The sequence below is a fragment of the Alligator mississippiensis genome, chromosome 4 (genome assembly GCF_030867095.1).
Source record: "Alligator mississippiensis isolate rAllMis1 chromosome 4, rAllMis1, whole genome shotgun sequence".
Taxonomy (NCBI): domain Eukaryota; kingdom Metazoa; phylum Chordata; order Crocodylia; family Alligatoridae; genus Alligator; species Alligator mississippiensis.
The window spans coordinates 188,228,873-188,247,591 of record NC_081827.1 but is presented as its reverse complement, the minus strand read 5'-3'; the positions used below and the strand labels follow the sequence as shown (position 1 = coordinate 188,247,591).

Here is an 18,719-nt window from a genome sequence, read left to right as displayed (position 1 = left end):
TAGAATTTTTACAGAGACACACACTTTTAATAATTTTGCCCCTCCACTACTAACAAGCTATTAAGACAGAATTCTCCAAAAAACAAAGCTGTTGTTCTTGCAAAATCTTAAATGGATTTTCCATCTCAGGATTTCTTTTGTTTTGACAAAGAACAACTGGACATGCAGCACTCTAAAATAAGTTTGATTACAGCTATACCTTTTTAATTAATGCAATTTGCTCTTTTCGTTCTTCCTCCAATTTCTGCTGCTTTTCCACTTTCTCTCTTATTTCTGCATATAACTTTTCTATCTGAAAAGAGGTATGAAATCTTTTGAAATGACCACTCCCAAAGCATTTAGAAACACATCCTTGAAGTCAGTATCAGCGAGTAACATACCTCTTTCTGATGTGCCAGACTCAGATTTGTTGTTTCAGAAAAATGCTGAGACTCTATTTTACTAATTTCCTCTTCATAGTGTTTCTTCATCTCAGACTGCACCTCCTGAATGGCCTGTTCAGACTTCTGCAAAGCCTCCTGCAGGCAAGTTTCCCGGTCCAAATGGCAATTTTTCAAATATGCCATTTCATCAGTCAGGTTTTTCTCTTTCTGAATGTATTCTGTATTTTTTGCCTCTATTTCAGCATTAAGTCGTTGAATTTCCAGTTTAGTGGATATTAATTTCTCTTCATACTCCAATCTTTCACAGTCTTGTGCTTTTTCAAGGTTTCTAATTTTCATATTAAGTTTACATATATTTGTTTCAAGATTCTCTAGGTTATTAGCACTCTCTTCCAAAGCCTTTTCTGCTTTTATTAGCTCCTGCCCTACAGCAAACAATCTTTCTTCTAAGATAGTTTTTTCCTTAAGCAAGTCTGTTAAACTTTGTTCTTTATGATTGATTTCAGATTTTAGAGTGTCCTGCTCTTTCAGTAATGTCTCTTCTAGTATGGCTTTTTGACCAAGCAGTTCAGCAATTGTCTGGTTTTTGGCCTTCTGGGCATCAAGTTGGGTTTGCATCTGATCCCTCTGGTGTTGCAAAACAGCAAGCTGCCGTCCAAAAAGGGACTGTACTTCACTTGTCACAGAATCAGAGGCTGTTTTCTGTTCTTGAACTTCTTTCACCAATTGTTCCTGAGCTCTCAATTGCATTATTAATGTTTCTTTTTCCTGTTTGAGGTCTTCTACCATTTCCTGCCTGGTAAGTGACTTTGAAGCCTGTGTTACAAACTCTAATTCTTCCACACAAACTATTATATCTCTGTCTTCCCTCTGTTTTTCTAGAAAGTTTAATTTGTTTTCAAGTTCTTTTTCCTTCTTTGTTTTTTCATCAAGTTCTTTTTCACAGCAAAGCCGCACTTCATGCTCCTTCTCCAGTTCTAACTGTGTAAAAGAAAGATCCATTTTTGTTTTTTCCCATTTTTCAATGGCTTCCTGAGTTTCCTGATGGGATTTGTTCAATGCCAACTCTTTTTCACGGAGCTGCTTAATTAGCTCAACACATCTCTCTATTAACCGAGTTTTCTCTTCATCCTTTTCCTCATTGCCATTGCCTACTTTGTCTTGTGGCAAAGAGCTGTCTGACAAAAATGAAGCAAAAGTCTTAGCCTCTAGCTCAGCGTCCTCAGAAGTTGCTTGTAATAAGTTATAAGAACACATTTGTTTGTCAGGGCCAAATGATAATGTATCTGCTCTAGAGTTCACATAGGGTTCTGAAAAGTTGTTGCTATCCAGTACAAATCTACTCTCTTCAATTTCAAAAAGTTCAGAGTCATTAGATACAACTGAATGCTCCTGTCTCTCAGTAGAAACAAGATATTTAGCCAATATATCTTCATCCCCAGTGAAAGATCCTAATTCTGCCATATGTTCTTCAGAGAGGTTATCAGCTTCATAGCTTTCATTGTCCTTTCTGGCTTTGAACTTTTCTACATTTTTCTTAAAGTTTTCTAATTCATTTTTAAAAGCACCTACTTGTAGACCATGTGGAAATTCTAGTTCTTTAGGGACTAACTGTATTTCACCTTCATATTGGGATAGTTTACTCTGTATCTTTTCAAGCTCTGCTTTCTGTGATTGTGACACCTCCTGCAACAACTTTTCTTCCTGCTCCAACTTCTTTAACTTCATACTGTAGATGGTTCTTTCTTCATCATGCTTCTGCCTTAAGTTTGTGTTGGTTTCTGTCTCTAAAAGCAGCTTTTCTTTTAATTCCTGGATGAGGGAGTTGAGTTTGTAGATCTCTTCATTCAAGTGCTCCTTTTCTTGTTTACATTCATATGCTTCCTTAATCTGTTCATCTGCATTACTAAGCTGTGATTTGAGGTCATCTATCAAATCCTTATACCTCAGCTCAATTTCAGATCTCTCTCTCTGAAAATCCAACATTTGATTTTTTAATTTTTTGCTCAAATTGTCTCTCTGACTGTCGGACTCATGCAGTTGATTATTTAAATCAATAATTACAGAATTTAACTTCTGAATATCTGCATCAGTATTCATAGCAGAAAGTTCTCTTTTTATCTGCTCAAGTTCATTTTTATATTTTGAATTAATTTCTTCTTCACATACCTCTTTTAATCTTAAAATCTCTTTTCTGTGACTCTCTTCCAGCTCTGCTCTCAATTCTTGTAACTGCCTACAAATATCATTGTTGTGATTCATGTTCAGTTCTTTAACATATTCTTTTTCTTTCATCTTGGCTGAAGCCATTTCATTTTTTAAATCTGTTATTTCTGTGTCCCGCAGTGAAAGTGTATTTTTTAACATAGAAAAACTAGCTTTTTCTGATGTCACAGTATCCTGCAGCCTTTTAATAGTTTCTTCTTTTTCTGCTATATTTTTGTGCAGTTGCTGTATTGTGCTTTTCAGATTCTCTTCCATCTGAGCAAGCGAATTCTCTTTATCTTTGGTATTCTTAAAAACAAAATATTAATTACACGTGAACACAGCTCAAATTTGCTATACCTTTTTATTTGTAATATTCCATAAGAAACAAAATATACCCTGAAGTCTAGACATGAAAGATCCTTTTGTGTACATAAACAAAAAAGCTTGCCATGATGAATGGAAGGACCTACACCACTGATTTATGGTGCGTGTAAAGAAAAAAATGTCTATTTTTTGTAAAAAACCAGTCAGCTCCGTAGTACTATGATTAATGTGGATTAATAATCATTAAGTTAAATTCACTTTTAAAAACAGATTTCTCTTTCCTTTGGAAGGAAACCCCCCCCGGTGTCATCCCTATCCGAAGTCAATATTGCTTGGGTATCTTAACCATAGGTCTTAAATGTGCATCATTATTCTTTGGTATTTAGATTGCTTAAATTTTAACTATAACTGGTATTTCCTGCTTATAATTCATGTTTCTGGGATAATTACAATATCATTTCTATTTTTTTATTTTTATTAATCTATTTATTTTTATCCTAAACAAATTATATATACTCAACACTTTATTGAAATGTCAGTGTAAGTGTTCATTAGCAATTTCTCTTCCAAAAAAACCCCCCAAAAAACATGCTAAGTAACATGCCAGGGTAAGATCACATGACAAGGATACATACTTAAGAACACAGAGTTAATCATTGTAACTGGCATTTTTAAATATTTTTACCTTTTGAGAAGACTCCAACTCTACTTCCAAGTCATGTGCTTTTTGATGAAGTATCTGCAGATGTTCACTTTGTTCTTTGAGTCTGTTCTGAAACACAGCCATCTGCTGCTGGGCTTGTGCCAATTCATTTTTGCCAGGAATTTTATTTTTCAGCAGCAAATTAGCCTACATATACAAATTTATTTGTATTGAGAATGTAATTTGTATGAGGGTAACTCATAGGATGCTCTTCTTGTATGCATATAAAATATATAACGTATGCACATGCACACTGCATCATTTTAGCCTTGTAGGATCAAGCTACCTGAAAATTCTTATCGACTTTTAAGTTTGAAAAAAATGTTCCGAAATAACCTACATAGTTATTGTGCTTGGCATTGTACATGCAGAACAAAGACTGTCACAGTCACAAAGGTTATGTACAGACACTCAAAAAGCCCAAGACAGACTTGATCTAAGTTATGTGGTTTTCTGTAAGTGATACAGTTTAGATCAGTAGTGAACAGAACACACATTCACCCTTTGATGGTGTGGGAGGAGGGGCAAATCTTAGACTAGGTTCCGCCATTTTTAAACAAGTCTATGCATGCCAAACTTCTGCTACGGGCATAGAATGGTTTGTAATCACATATACTGGTAAAAGTGTAATGTCTGTACCTGGCCAAAGTAACTACATTATTGTGAAGTTTTTCAGGGTCAGAGGGGGAAGAGTAACATACATTGACAAGGATTTTTGTCACTGATAAAGCCACTTATGAAGACTTCTGCTAAAAAGTGAGGCAAGGACAAAAATTGAGAGAATTATTAGGTTTGCCAGTTATCAAACCTAACAACATCCTCAAATAAAACAACCTGCATTACATTATTAACCTTTGTGTAATGCATACATTTCAAAGGACTGCTTGTTATCCACCACCACTAGCTTAGAAAACCAAGCCCCATCATTAGTTATTATGTAGTTAATACAGACAGTAGCTCACACAACAAAAAGAACTAGAGGTGCACTGAAAGAGGTTCTCTTGGCTAATACCAATAGCCGATTATTCACCAGGCATATCAGCTGATACCAATCCGACAGCCGATTTACAGGAACACAGCCCAGCAGCGTGCAGAGAAGCTCCCTACAGGTAAGTCTGTGGAGGGGAAGGGGCGTGCAGAGTGCAGATCAAGGCCCCCACAGTAAGGAAGGGAGTGGGGCAGGGGCAAAGGGTGCTGCCCAGCCAGGGCAGTAAATGGGATACCAGGGCAGGTAGCAGGAAGGAGCTGTGGGCAGCTCATCCAGGGGATCAGAGTCCCAGTGCTTAAAAATGGCAGTGGTGACACTTGAACTAAAGCTCATTAAATGAGCTTTAGTTCAAGTGCTGCCACCACCATTTTTAAGCACAGGGATGCTTTTAGAAGTGGAGCTGAGAGGGGCGAGGGCAGAGGCAGGCTGTCTACTGTGGTCTCAGGGCTCTCCGCCCCACTGCCTTTTACCCTGGGAGCTGTATGCTGGCCATGCCACATCCCCTGCCTGTCCAACAGCAGGAGGCACAACTGGCTGCCCCCAATGCCACCGGGTGAGCAGGGGATGCACAGCCAGTGAACAGCTCCCATGGCAAAAAGCAATAGGGCAGACAGCCCCAAGGCCACAGCAGACAGCCCCGAGCCCACAGTGGACAACCCACCTCTACCTTCGCCCTGCACACAGATCTGGAGGAACACATCCCCCATTTTTCCCCTGGGGGCACATGCAGCGGTGCCCCCCTCAGACTGGCTACGGTTCTGTTCCACTCCCCACCCCAGCCCTGGGGTCCCATTCACCACTCTGGCTGGGCAGCACCCCTAGCCCCACTCCCTCCCTCACTGTGGGGGCCTCGATCTGGATGTGGACCCCTCCACCACATCCCTTCCCCTCCACAGACTTACCTGCAGGGCACTGCTGTGCACACTACCAGGCTGCATTCCTGGCCATGTGCAGCTGCACACATGCATGTGTCATCCGGGGGCCCTGGCCAAAAGGCATATTGCGTTTATCAGTACATTACTGGCTACACCAGCCAAAAAAGCCAATAGCCAATGATCTTAATTTCCCTTTTATTGGTGCCAATCCAATATGGCACAGATATATCAGTACACCTCTAAAAAAGAATAATTTCCAAAATTCAAGTTCATGCAAATCAAAATTCTGTTTCTTAGGCGTGAAGAATGTATTCGAATTCTCCCTCAGGCTAAAACTCTAATTCCAACAACCACCACACACACATTCCTTTTGCCTCTTCCCTCGCTACACCTATTTTTCTAGACGTTTAATACCTGCCAGAATAAGGTCTTTATAAACTTGACAGGAAAAGTGGCATGAATACTCTGGTTTATCCAGAAAGTCTCCTAGAATTTGGACAGGGGTACACAGAAACCATATAAGGCCCAAGTTTATAGATATGATGGTGAGAAAGAGAGAGGGGATAATAATATGCAGCATACCCGGTCATAAACCTTTGAAGTGCTATTCATTTGTATATCTCAAGCCACTTAATAATATTGGGTAAAAGTTCTTTCTATTTCATTAATAGGAAATAGAGGCACATAACAATAAAATGGTTTCCTGAGTGCTACACAGCACGGAAATGGCAAATATATGAAAGTATGCAGAAATTCTGCCTTTCAGTCTAGTCCCCAGAACTGAAGCATGCTTATTCCTCTGTACTACAATAAATTCATTAAAAATAAACTATTAATTTAGGTTTGGTTTAGGACATCTGGAAAAAAAATCAAATTTAAACTCTGAAAGAAGTAAATGAGACTCCTGTTTACAGTTAAGAGTCATTTGCTCGGATGAAGAATTACCAATATCACTCCTGGTTTACGTTCAAAACCTTCTTTGCCCCATGCCTGCCTACCTCAAGCAACTGAAGCTGTAAACCATGGATCTGATCCATTAGGAATGATGTCTCTTCCTGAATGTCATCCTGGTTCTGCTGTGCCTGTTGAAGGTTACTTGTTAGCCGAGTTATTATTTTGTTCCGTTCCTGAACAGCAGTCTCTAGCTCCTGCGTGAAACATTAATACATATTCTAAATTAAACCTGTCTGATAGTAAGCTAATCAACTTTCATTAAAAATAAAATAATTGACATTTGTTTTATGTAAAGTATCTAGGAACTCACTCCACAAGAATGGTCACATTTCTGTTAGAAGTCCAAGGAATACCATTCCTAGCAAATGCAAATTTCAATGAAGGAAAAAATGGGTAATGCAACTGGACTAACCCTACCCTTTCCCCAAAACTACCCCATACTCCACTCCCTACAGGGTCTAATATATGTTGAAAACTAGCTCCAAGAGAACAAGGAACAGAAAATGATCCCAATAAACAAAAATGTCACAAAGAAAGAGATGGTTCTATCACATTTGAGCTTTTGCATAAGAATGTATCTGTTCCATGAAGTTAATGTAGAGCCAACCACTTCCAGCAATGTTGAACATTCAACAGAAGGCAAGGTAGAGAGTCATGTTATAGACTAACTAAATTAAAGGTATATAAGCTTTTAGAGCCTGAGCTTACTTCATCAAATGCTTAGAAAAGACATGCACAGAACAGTCTATCAGACTACAGACATCACGTTGGTCCTGGGATAAACTGTTTTATCCTGACACAAAGTGCAATTATTCAAACACCCGTGTCTATTGTTCCAAGATAAATCCTAAAAAGGTTCACAGGATATGAAGTACAGTCCTAACATTTTATGCTGGAACATCACAAAGTGAATCTGAGGATTGGATTGTATCATTGAATCAATGGCAGAAAAGCAGCAGTGCATTCAGCTGCTCAGTAACCCCCCATTAAAAGGGCTATTTATGTACATGCCAATACTGGGATATTTCTGTCCCAGGACAAACACAAGCACAACTTATCCAGGGCTGAATGCAACTCCTGTTCCTAGGTACAGAGAGAGTGATTTGAATACAAAAGATAGGAAGAAATGGTGGGGGTAGGGGAGGAGGGGAAGTGCTAGGAGAGGTGCTGGGAGAGGGACAAAGGTACCATTCAAGAAACATTTATTTTTTTAAGGTATGAAATGTATAGATACACAAAATTTATCTACATAACATATGACACTGTTCTTATTAACCTTGTTATGACATTTATTACAGAAAAGTTCATTATACCCTATCATTATATTCAATTCTTGTTTAAAAATATAAAAGGTAGTACAGTTGCACAACCTCACTTCTGTGGGAGAGCTTTTCCTCCAAAATACAGTTGCAATTTTCTAAACTCTAGCTGATTTATATGTCTTGCTAAACTAGCCTAAAGACTGAAACTTTAGTTCTTCTCAGTTTTTAAAAAAGTTTGCTCCTGTAGCACACTAATTTTCAATTTGTCAAATCCCTTTAAATTTAGAGCAGAGTTGATTCAAAAATCTTTTGTCAAAAATTTCCAACAAAATAACACCAGTTTCTTTGACATCTCAACATTTTGAAAACATGCCAATTCTAACGTTATTTTTGTTAAAGTTATTTTATTTTTACATTATTTAATGTTATCTCAATAATGAACAGTCTTTTCCTGCCTGCAGACTGGAATGAGCCAAACAAGTCCAAGGCAGGCCAGCACTAGAACTTGGCCATCATCACTGTATAAGACGTATAAGGCAGTATAAGGCAACTGGATCCAGCCCACAGAGCTGGGGTTTTAGGAGCACTCACCACTGCCACTTGTCCCCACCATAGCATGGGACAAGCTCCCCATCACGGAAGCCCCAGTTCTGCAGGTGGAATCCAGCAGTTCCACAGGCCAGGTCTGACCCGGGGGCCATAGGCTGCTGACCCCCACTCTAATACATCATGTAATATGTCAGCAGTAGCACACGAGGTTGGGAAAAAATGTAATTCCAAAACAAAAATAGGTTGAATTAGGAAAGCACCGATGACAACTTTTTTGACCGATACTGATAGCTGATTATTAGCCAGCCATATCGGTCGATACCGATCTGATAGCCAATATGCAGCCTGGCAGCTTGGAGAGCAGCGTCCGGCCAATAAGTCTAGGGTAGGGAAGGGATGTGGGAGGGTGGGGGGCAAATGGAAGCCCCTACATTGAGGGAGGAAATGGGGCAGGGGCAAGCGCTGCCCAGCCAGGGTAGTGAATGTGACCCCGGAAGCAGGGTGGAGCTGTGGGCAGCTCATCCAAGGGATGCAAGGGAGGCGGGGGAGAAGAGACATGGCTCTGCACCACTGTGTGCACCACCAGGAGAGGCACAGGGGCCACGTACCCCTCATAACCCCCTTCCCAGCGCTGCTGACACCCATCCCCACCCACCCTGAGCACAGCCCTGGCTTAGCCTCCATTGGGAAGAAGCCGGCGCAGCCCCAGGCCCAGAGCCCGTAGTGGGCAGCCCACCCTTGCCCCGGGTACAAATCTGGGGGGGGGGGGAGGGGGCACATGCCCCCCATGCCTGCACAGGGGATGTGCACAGTGGCAGGGAGCCACGCCCCCTCCCCACCCCTGGACAGGCCACCCAGTGCTCTATTCCACTCCTGGGGTCACATTCACTGCCCTGGCTGGACAACACCTGCCTCAACCCCACTTTCTCCCTCACTGTGGGGGCCTTGATCTGCCCCCCACCCCCCTTCCTTCCATAGACTTACCAGCCAGATGCTGCTCGCCAAGCTGCCCAGCTGCATTCCTGGCCATATGCATGCTGCAGCTACATGCATGCACCCAGCATTTAATCAGTGACATTATCAACTACACTGGCTAAAAAAAGCCAATTGCCAATAATGTCGATTTGCCTTTTAATCGGTGCCAATCCAATATGGACTGTTATATTGGTATACCTCTAGTTTGAATTCTTATGTTTTAAAATTCTGTTTCATAGGAAGTTTTGAAAAATGTTTATTTTCATTCGAAATGGGAACAAATCCAGATTTTAAAATGTCAGCATTTCTTGTGAACTGAAAATTCTGAGTTTCAACTAGCTCTCCCTTTAGGAGCTCCAATAACTGCTGCAGTCTGATGAACCCAAATTATTTAACCCTAATGTTAGAAAGGTTTCAATGAATACTTTAAGATGTTGTAAAAAAATATACTGTTACTTGATTCAATATTTAAACTATTCTAAATTATCTTACTTATTATATTACAGTTACTTTGCTTGATGAATCACTGAAATCTTACTTAAAGTACATATATTTCCATGTAAGTTAGCATGCATTTTCATTAGTGAAGCTTCAGACTTATGCAGACAAAAGGGACACCTGAATTTTTTTTTTTAATGAAGATTTTGCAAAAATTGTATGTTTTAGGATATGAGGGTGGGTCAGATCCATCTGTGAAGAGGTTTGATATAGGCCACAGAATTCCACCAGGAATGGGAGAAGAAACAAAATTAGAATGTAGCTGTACTGTGACACTCAATCCCTCTGCAGCACTCCCTACTGCTGCAGAGTCTGCTGCTCTGCCATGTCTATGCTTACCCCTGTTGAAGACAGTTTGGGATCAGCAGCTGGGGTAAGCACAAGCAGCTGGCTGCTCCTGGTAGAAGGAAGTAGGAAGAGGAGGAGTTTGTGGCCTGCTGGTAAGGCGGGTGGGAAGGGTAGGGGGCTGGGTTGCAGAGGGTGGCCCACATTGGAGAAAAGGTCTGTATGCACATGTAAACATTACCTGGATCAGCAGTTGGCAAACTTTCGACAAAGGCTACAAATTTCCAAAGGAATGAACCGCATATTACCATGCCCAAACGAAGCTGAGCTGGAAGAAGGGAGCTGGGAGAAGATTGGGGAGCTGGGGGAGCTGGGGCTGGGCAGGGTTCCTCCCCCACATGGGCAGGCACCATGCTTCAGCACAGGGTCAAGGGCCAGCCATAGAGATGCTCTGGCTGGCCACCAGAGCATCTCTGTGGAAGAACAAGCCTCCGGTTGCCATGCTTTTTTCCCCCGGAGTATTTTTTGATACCTGGATCTCCAGGTATCAAATTTTGAGCCCACACTGAAAATTTGCTGAGCAGGGAACATTTTTTTGTTCCCAGCATGCATCCTGCAGCATCTCAAAGGAGTCCAAGATGCTGCAAGAGGCACGTTCACAGTCATCTGGACCAGCCCAGAAAAACCAAGAAGAGGTCAGAGGTGGAGTAAGCCTTTTATGAAACACAGTACTGAGCTATGGAATTTAGTGAAATTACTGGGGTTCACCATACCTCTGTATGTAGCATCTACAAGAAATACCCTTAAATGAATGTCAACTAATTTTATGAACAGTACCTGAAGATGAGTAGACCCACTACACTGGGCAAGTTGTTCTTGAAGCTCATCTACCTCTGTATTAAGTCTTTCAATTGCTTCTGGTTTATTCACAAGTCTATTTTCCAGCTCTGAAATTTTCACCTGCTGCACTTGGACATCAAGCTGACCATGGTCCATAGTAGAATACATTACATCTTTCTTCATTAAAAAAAGTGTTCATATTCACACCATGCCATTTTTACTATATACCAGCTACAGATATAATCTGATCATAAAATTAAATTCTGCAGACATCCTATCAAGCATATATTTTCTAATACAGGCAGTCCTGGACTTACCATGTTTCGAGTTACATTTCACACTTACAACGTTTATAACTTGACACCCTGATTCAACTTTCTGACATCAATTTCAACTTTACAATGCTTGATTTGATGCCTCACCACGCTACGCCAGCAAACAAGTTTGCTGCATTGCTCATCTCCCTGGAGAACATCTGTCCAAACTTCCTTGGACGCTTTCTTTAAGAAAGCAGACAAGACTCCAGAAAAACCTGCAGCCAAGACTCCTGAAAAAAGACTCCAGCCAAGAGCCCTTCAAGAAGTCCAACCGAGAGCCTTTCAAAAAGTCCAGCAAAATCACCTCAAAGAAGTCCTTCCAAAACAATATGATTGTTATTTACAATATAAATACATTAATGTAGCTATATTACTCATCTATAATTGATTGAGTACAAAATTCTGGGGTATTTTTGGTGAAAATAGGGTATCGGGCCTTGATTCAGGAACCAATCCCGCATTTATAACATTGTTTCTTATGAGAAAATTAGTTACCACGTTTCGACTTAAGACACAGTTTTCAGGAACCAATTGTGTCATAAGTCCGAGGACTGCCTGTACCTCATTCTTTGGGCTTATTTTGTTTAATATTACTTGCAACAAATACAAACATGACTGTTTTGCTTTTAAAACTTACAAATAAATGAGAAAGAAAACAAACAAATCACCCTTTCAACTGACAACATTTATCCAGTCTCACATATGCAAACTCTGTAGTTCCAACAAAATTATTGGTTTCAACTACCAACTTGATTAACAATGCTGAGAGAATCCGGGCTATCGACATTGGCATAATTTTAATTATTTTATTTTATTATAAACTGTGTTATAACAAGTCCTTAATGATTGTTATTTACACCATTTTAAAATACACTGTAAACCATAACGCTCCTTTCCCATTCATGTAAGACCACAAACAGCAGCACTTATTTACTAAACACCTACTTCAACAGCATGATTGTCCAATACGTCTGGATCAGGAAGGTCAGAATCACCCTAACAAAAACAAATTGACAACCTAAAAGTCTTGTAGGTTTTAAAAGCATGAAAAAACAGTTTTTGATGAGCCTTCACAAATTTGTTCACTATATGGCACAGGATACTAGGCAAAACGAACCTATGGTCTGACCCAGTAAATGACAATTCTTATGTTTTTATAATAAAGTTACATAACCTAATAAGTCTCCTGCTGCAGAGTGGCTAGCAAAATGATGGTTATATCTGTACACTTAAGTCTTAAAAGATTCATTTGCAGAAATACAGATTGAAAAAGGGTCTTCAGTTCTGTAATGAATTCTGTATTTCTGATGGGAAGATTTAACAAAACATGGTGCTCCACAGGACATTGAGCTCTGCCTATACTCGCAGCAAAATTCACTGTTTAGGACAGAAACACCAAAGCAAACTTTGTTTCTGATCCTGTACACCATTTCCCCAGAGCAGCTGTGGAATTTCTATTCTCTCAAGGTCCTCCAATGCCAATTCTACTTGCCTTAAAGGAGTATTTTAATGGAAATTGTTTAGCAAGAGATAAATACTACAGAAAGCCCTGCTACAACTGACATTAAAGCAGCAAAACACTGGAAGAACTGTTCAGAATTCTGTCTAGCAATTTCACAGAGCCTCAGCTAGGTTATAACTGTACTCAGGGTCAATGACAAATTTGTATCCAGGATGTTGTAAGACCAAATCCACATGCAGGTGATGTCTTTATTACTTTAGTTTTCAACATATAGTTCTGAAGCAATGAGACTGCTATTAAGTAAGATTGTAATATTGTTTTTACCCGACAGTAAAAGTTCCAACAGCTGTTTTCCTCTGAAGAAAGCTCCAGCCTAACGATAATGGTTAGTTAGCCAAGCTATCATACCTACAATATCTTTGTCAAAAGATCTTGAAAGGCACAGTAGCACATGGCAGACTCCGTAATCATGTCACTCAACACTCCCCGTTCCTATGGGGAGCAACTCTATTTAACTAAGTGGTGGGCGAGATGATGTCCGCTACTTGCTGATGAAAGATCACCCTCTACCTCTTCCAGAGAGCTACAAGTAACTATCTGAGGCTATTTGTTGGAAAAAAAGGAGGAGAGGAAATTCCATGATGCCTTATCCTATGCTGAGATTGGTATACCAGGACTATATTTGTAATCTGAAATGAGGAAGCCATCCCTTTGGACCTGGGTTCAAACAAACAAGTACATTTATTAGGAGATGCCTGCAAGAATCACACACCTGTCAAACGGCAAGCAAAGCAATTTAAAGGTCTAACTTGCACACATGAAAGACCACAAACAAAAATTTGCAAGCAAAGAGGCACCTGCCTTTTTTTTTTTTTTTTTTTTTTTAAATACTAGACATAGCTCTTGGCAGCAGACTAAACTCCAGTATATACCACATAATTAAGAGCCTTGGATGAACTCCATTTTGACAAAAAAAAAAAAGGAAGAAAAGAAAAACTATTTATACAAATATTAATCACTATACTATTTACCACTAGCAAGGACACCAGTTTACCTGTCTCTTTCAGCTAGCAGCTACTTAAAGGAGCTAGAAATAGGAAATCCAATCCTTATGTTAGTCAATCAAACAAATATAATCTGTCAGTTGCAGACAGGTTTAAATTGAATGCAGGGGCTTTTAAGAAGATTTACCTTAGCTTCAAAGCTTGCCTCTGATACGTCAGGGTCTTCAGTCTGACTCTCCATACTCATACCAAGGTCTGAGAGAAAATCAGAGACCTGGGCCACTAATGTGCACTCTTCCTTTGGAATGTCATGCGTGTGGATAGACGAACCCTTCCTCTTCGCCGCCTTCTTCTGCGACTGCGTGTTCTCACTTTTTGTTTTTCGTTGTCTGAAGTGAGCAAGCTGTGCAGAAAAGATTGCAAGAGGTAGAGGGAGAGGTAAGTGAAGAAAAGGTAACAGGACCACAATATTAACACACTCATGGATGACAGAAAATATCTTGATTTGAGCAAACATTCACATATAAATCAGGTTATCTTCAGCTTTCTACTTCCTGAACATTCAGTTTCTAACTAGGAAGCAGCACAATTAAACAAAAAGTGCCACCATTCTTTTCAATATAAGAGATTTTCCTAATACTTTCCTAAGTGACAAAGCATGCTGTACAGAAAATCCAGAATTACAGCCTAAAAAGTTAATAAGAGACCGAGTCGTCGTCTGTATACTAGAACCCTTAAAAACTAAGCAGCTTCATAGCTTTTTCTGCCAGTCCTGCAAAAAGAATCATAACCTCTTGGAAAAATCTCTTAAAGTATCTTAGCCTCAGGAAATGCAAAGAACAGAATTAACAAAGGTGAGTCTTCCTGCCACTTCCCTACCACCCCCCAAAAAGAGAATATATAGCAAAACTTCCTAGCCAGAAAGCAGACTGTGGTACATAAATAGAAATTTAATTAAGCCAGGTCATTTTAATTTCTTCTGTTGAAGAATCAGATGCTCTACTTTATCAGACTATCACTGCTCTGCTCTACAAAACACCAGGGACTTCCAAATCATGTCACACTTTGAAAGCTACTACCCATCTCCCCTCAGTACCTTAAACAGCTTAGAGGATTATAGTATTTTAAACGCCAGAACTGTATTTAGGCAGTCTTTCCAACCAACATCTTCCTCACATCATAAGAATAGACATCCTTCCAAGATGAAAAATCTTTTCACCAAGGTTACAGCCATAGATTAACTACCATTTGGATAAAATATTTTATCATAAGGTGAAAGATATGGTCACAATGATAAAAGGGCATAGAAATCTGTGAACACAGAACTACTGCATGCAGTCTACACAGCAATCAATACCACTAAAATTAGCTTGTTTTTGCTGTAAAAGGATTGTATCAAAGACAATAATGTTGTGTCTTCACTTGTTTTGAAGTGTATTTACCTTTAAGAGTGATTACTTATTTTTCATGTCCCTGGCTATTCTGTGTAAGGACAAATATGTAACTGCATAACTGTGTATTTGTCCTATACCAAACAACCCCTTTAGAGTGTTTATCAATGTCTTTTTGCAAAAGCGGGAATGCTAGACAGGGCTGTGCGAAACAGCACCATTTCATTTCGACTTCTGTTTTGTCGTTTCAAAGCAACAGTGTTTTGTTTTGCTGTCAAAACACAGCTCCTTTCATCTAAACTGTTTTGCTGTTTTGATGCTGTTTCAACGCGTTTTGACATTTCGCCCATAGCTCTAATGGGGAATCATGAAAATGCCTATAACTTTATCGTTTCTTGCCTGATTCAGATGAAAATTTCAGGGATGGTAGCCCCTTCCAAGAGCATGAATTCTGCTAAGTTTCAAGGAGATAGGTGCAGGGGTTTCTGGAAAACTGCACCTCAAACTGTTCAAAGCAAAACTTATCACTTGCTAGAAGTGGCAGCCTGCTGTCATCCCACGCGCAGATCTGGGCACAGGATGACAGCATGCTGCCATCCTGCACACAGATCCAGGGGCCTGCACCCCCCAGAAGGAGTCTGGCACAGCCCCACAACCATCCCGGGGGGCACAGGCCCCCAGATCTGTGCACAGGGTTTCAGCAGGCTGCTGCTGCTGGCTGGGAAAACAGCCCAGAACCACCACCATCACCAGCTGGCAGTGGCAGCCTGCTTTCATCCTGCATCATCCAGGGGCCTGTGCCCCCCGGAAAGAGCTGGGAGAAGTAATCAGAGAGCTAGGAGAAAGATTGGGGAGTTAGGGAATCCAACCGGAAACTGGAAGAATGTTTAGGGACCTGAACATTCCCTCAGCTCCTGGTTCAATTCCCCATTCACCTGTTCAATTCCCCAGCTCTCTGACTGCTTCCCCCAGCTCTTCCTGGGGGCATGGGCCCCTAATCTGCACGCAGGTTGGGGGCCCGCACCACTCGGGAAGAGCTGAGGAAATGATCAGAGAGCTAGGGAATCAAACAGGGAGCTAGATGACAATATCAGTGCAGTCCTTCCCCCCTCTTTCCCCTCCCTAAGTTTAGCTGCAAGCAAGCCCAGCTTTGAAACACAAAACATTTTGAAAGTTTCTAAATGTTTCAAGTGCCCTCATTTCATTTCGAAGCTGTTTCGAAGCCTTTTGTTTCGTTTCAATTTCACTGTTTCAAGCTCGTAACATATTGAAACAGTTTTGAAATGAAACACCCAGCAAAATTTTGCATAGCCCTACTAAACACTAGGAGTGTTTTTGATTCAGGGTTGGATTCAGCCTGAATCGGGGTCAGTGATTCAATTTGTTGATTTGGATCACTGTCCCAATTCAATTCAGCCAAATCCGAATCTGAAGATTTGATGCTGACTCAGAGAATCAGTGATTCTGCCATAGACACAGCTTTAAATGCTTTTTCTACATACGTCAACATACCAGGTGCGGCTCATGAATGCTGCAATGGTGGGCCAGATGGAGCATCCCATAGGAGTGCAGGCCCTCCCTCCCCGCCCCCCCCAATGCGCTTGGCACCAGAACTACTTCTGGTTCACTTCTGGGTCCACCGCCGAGTGCACTGCGGACCCCCGCCCCACACCTCCCCGGCTTGGTGATCAGCTGCAGGGGGACCCTGGGTGCCCCCCCAGATCCAGGAAGCACCAGTCACCGAGCCAGGGGGGAGGGAGAGGGGCCTGCGCTCTCCCCAGTAGACCCAGAAGTGGACCAGAAGTGGTTCTGCTGCTGAGAGTGTTTGGAAGACCTCCATGCTCCTGTGGGACACACCATCTGCCCCACCATCTCAGCATTCAAGGGCCGCCTGGTACCTTGAGGTATGTAGAAAAAACAATTAAGGCTGTGTCTATGTCCAAATCGGCAAATCTTTCCGAATCTCTCCAAATCGATTCAGAGGGTTCCGTTTCGATTCAAAGAGATTAAAGGGTTTCTTGATTCTATTCCAATTCGGAGATTCGGGCACCAATTCAGGCTGAATCAAATCATTGACTGAAGCTTCGTTCAGCCCTACTAGACACCTCCCCCTTCTTGATGCAGTTATTCACTAAGATTAGGCAGATTTTTTTTTTTTTTTGTGAAGCCTAAAAATGTCATAGTTAAAACTAAACATTAGAGGTGCACTGATATATCAGCCCATATTGGATCAGCACCAATAAAAGGAAAATTGGCATTATCAGCAATCATCTTTTTTTGGCCAGTGCAGCTGATAATGTCAGAGATAAATGCTGCATGCAGCCACAGAATGCATGCGGCCAGAAACGCAGCCAGGTAGCTTGGAGAGCAGCATCCAGTTGGTATGTCTGTGATGGAGGAAAGAGGTGTGGGGGAAGCAGATTAAGGCCCTGTAGCAGGACATTAAGGTGCCTGCTGCTCTCAGAGTAGAGGCACAAACCCAGGTGCCTGTTGCTGGGACAACTGGTTAAGGAGGGAATTGGCCGCACCCACGCCTGGTCAGCTGACTGGAAGGGGCAGGGCCTGGGTCCCACATAAAATCCCAGGCCTGAGGCCAGGAGAGCAGTTCCCTGCTGGCAGCCAAGGGGAAAGGGAGCTCTGCCGGACAAGTGAAGGGGAGAAGACAGACTACTTGACCAGCTCATGAGGCTGTTAAGGGGCGGAGTATCCCCCGGTAGGAATTGAAGGATGTTTTAGCCGAATTATGTTTCAGCTGGGCGGCTTGGATTTTGTTATAGCCCAGGGGTTTGTGTTTTGTGTTTGCTGTTGGACTGGCGGTTTGGGTGAGGCTAATAGGGGATGGCGGAGGCCTCATAGGGGACCCACAGCAGCGTGGAAACCCTAGCCACAGAGAGAGAGGGGGCAGCGAGAAGCCCCAGAGAGGGGGCAAGGGAAGGGCCAAATTATAATGAGACCCGGATCAAACCACGTCAGTATCATCCGCAAGGCTTGGGCTGCAGTGTAGGGGAGGAAAAGGAACTGCAGGTAGCGCCCCCTGCCACCGAGGCAAAAAATGGGTGCGTGCAGTGGCAGGGAGCCTCCCTGTCCCATCCCGTTTCCACCCCCCCCCCCCAAGGTGAGCCAACCATGGCTCTGCCCCGCACCCCGCCCCAGTGGGGCAGCACCTGTTCCTGCCCCAGCCTCGTTCCCTCCCTCAGCGTGGGGGCCTCGATCTGAACCCCCCATGCCCCTTCCCTCTCACAGACTTACTGGGCGGACACTGCTATCCAAGCTGCTGAGCTCCATATCAGCTATCAGATCCTATCGGCCAATATGGTTGGTTAATAATCAGCTCTATGTATCGGCCAAAAACAATCTTTAATCAATGCACCCCTACTAAACATAGTTCCCATGAAGATTAAAGAGGGCGAAGTATTGCCTTCTTGAGACAGCAGGAAGAAAACAGCCTTAAAAACAGTTATAATGAAAAGGAAATGCCATTCTCCACAGCTTGGTGTTAACCCTACTGATGCCTCTATGCCAACAACAGGCTATTGTACTAATTAACTTGTCAGATAGATGGGGAAGAGGACAGAAGGAAGCCCACAGAGTAATAGTGTGTCATGAAATCAGCAGCTGTTAGGAGTTGGAAAAGTAAAGACAGGAGAAAAAGAAAACAGAAAAGAGAAGCAAGAGGATCAGAAACAAAACAGCTGAAGTCC

The 18,719-nt window shown here is 41.9% G+C and overlaps 1 protein-coding gene across 10 annotated transcripts in view; it reads right to left on the bottom strand.

Moving 5' to 3' along the window:
• The window catches only part of PCNT (pericentrin), a 132,723-nt gene that overhangs the window by 100,225 nt on the left and 13,779 nt on the right, over positions 1-18,719 (bottom strand). For 5 of the 10 annotated variants that reach the window (XM_059727198.1, XM_019492094.2, XM_019492095.2 and 2 more), the window contains exons 2-7: positions 13,815-14,030; positions 12,107-12,157; positions 6,480-6,629; positions 3,601-3,765; positions 381-2,897; positions 200-292 (exon numbers count right to left, since the gene is read on the bottom strand). In XM_059727198.1, coding sequence (XP_059583181.1) covers positions 200-292; positions 381-2,897; positions 3,601-3,765; positions 6,480-6,629; positions 12,107-12,157; positions 13,815-14,030 — 3,192 coding nt within the window. The remainder of the gene's footprint in view (positions 1-199; positions 293-380; positions 2,898-3,600; positions 3,766-6,479; positions 6,630-12,106; positions 12,158-13,814; positions 14,031-18,719) is intronic. The other 5 variants (XM_019492097.2, XM_014594277.3, XM_019492098.2 and 2 more) reach the window with 5 other exon arrangements.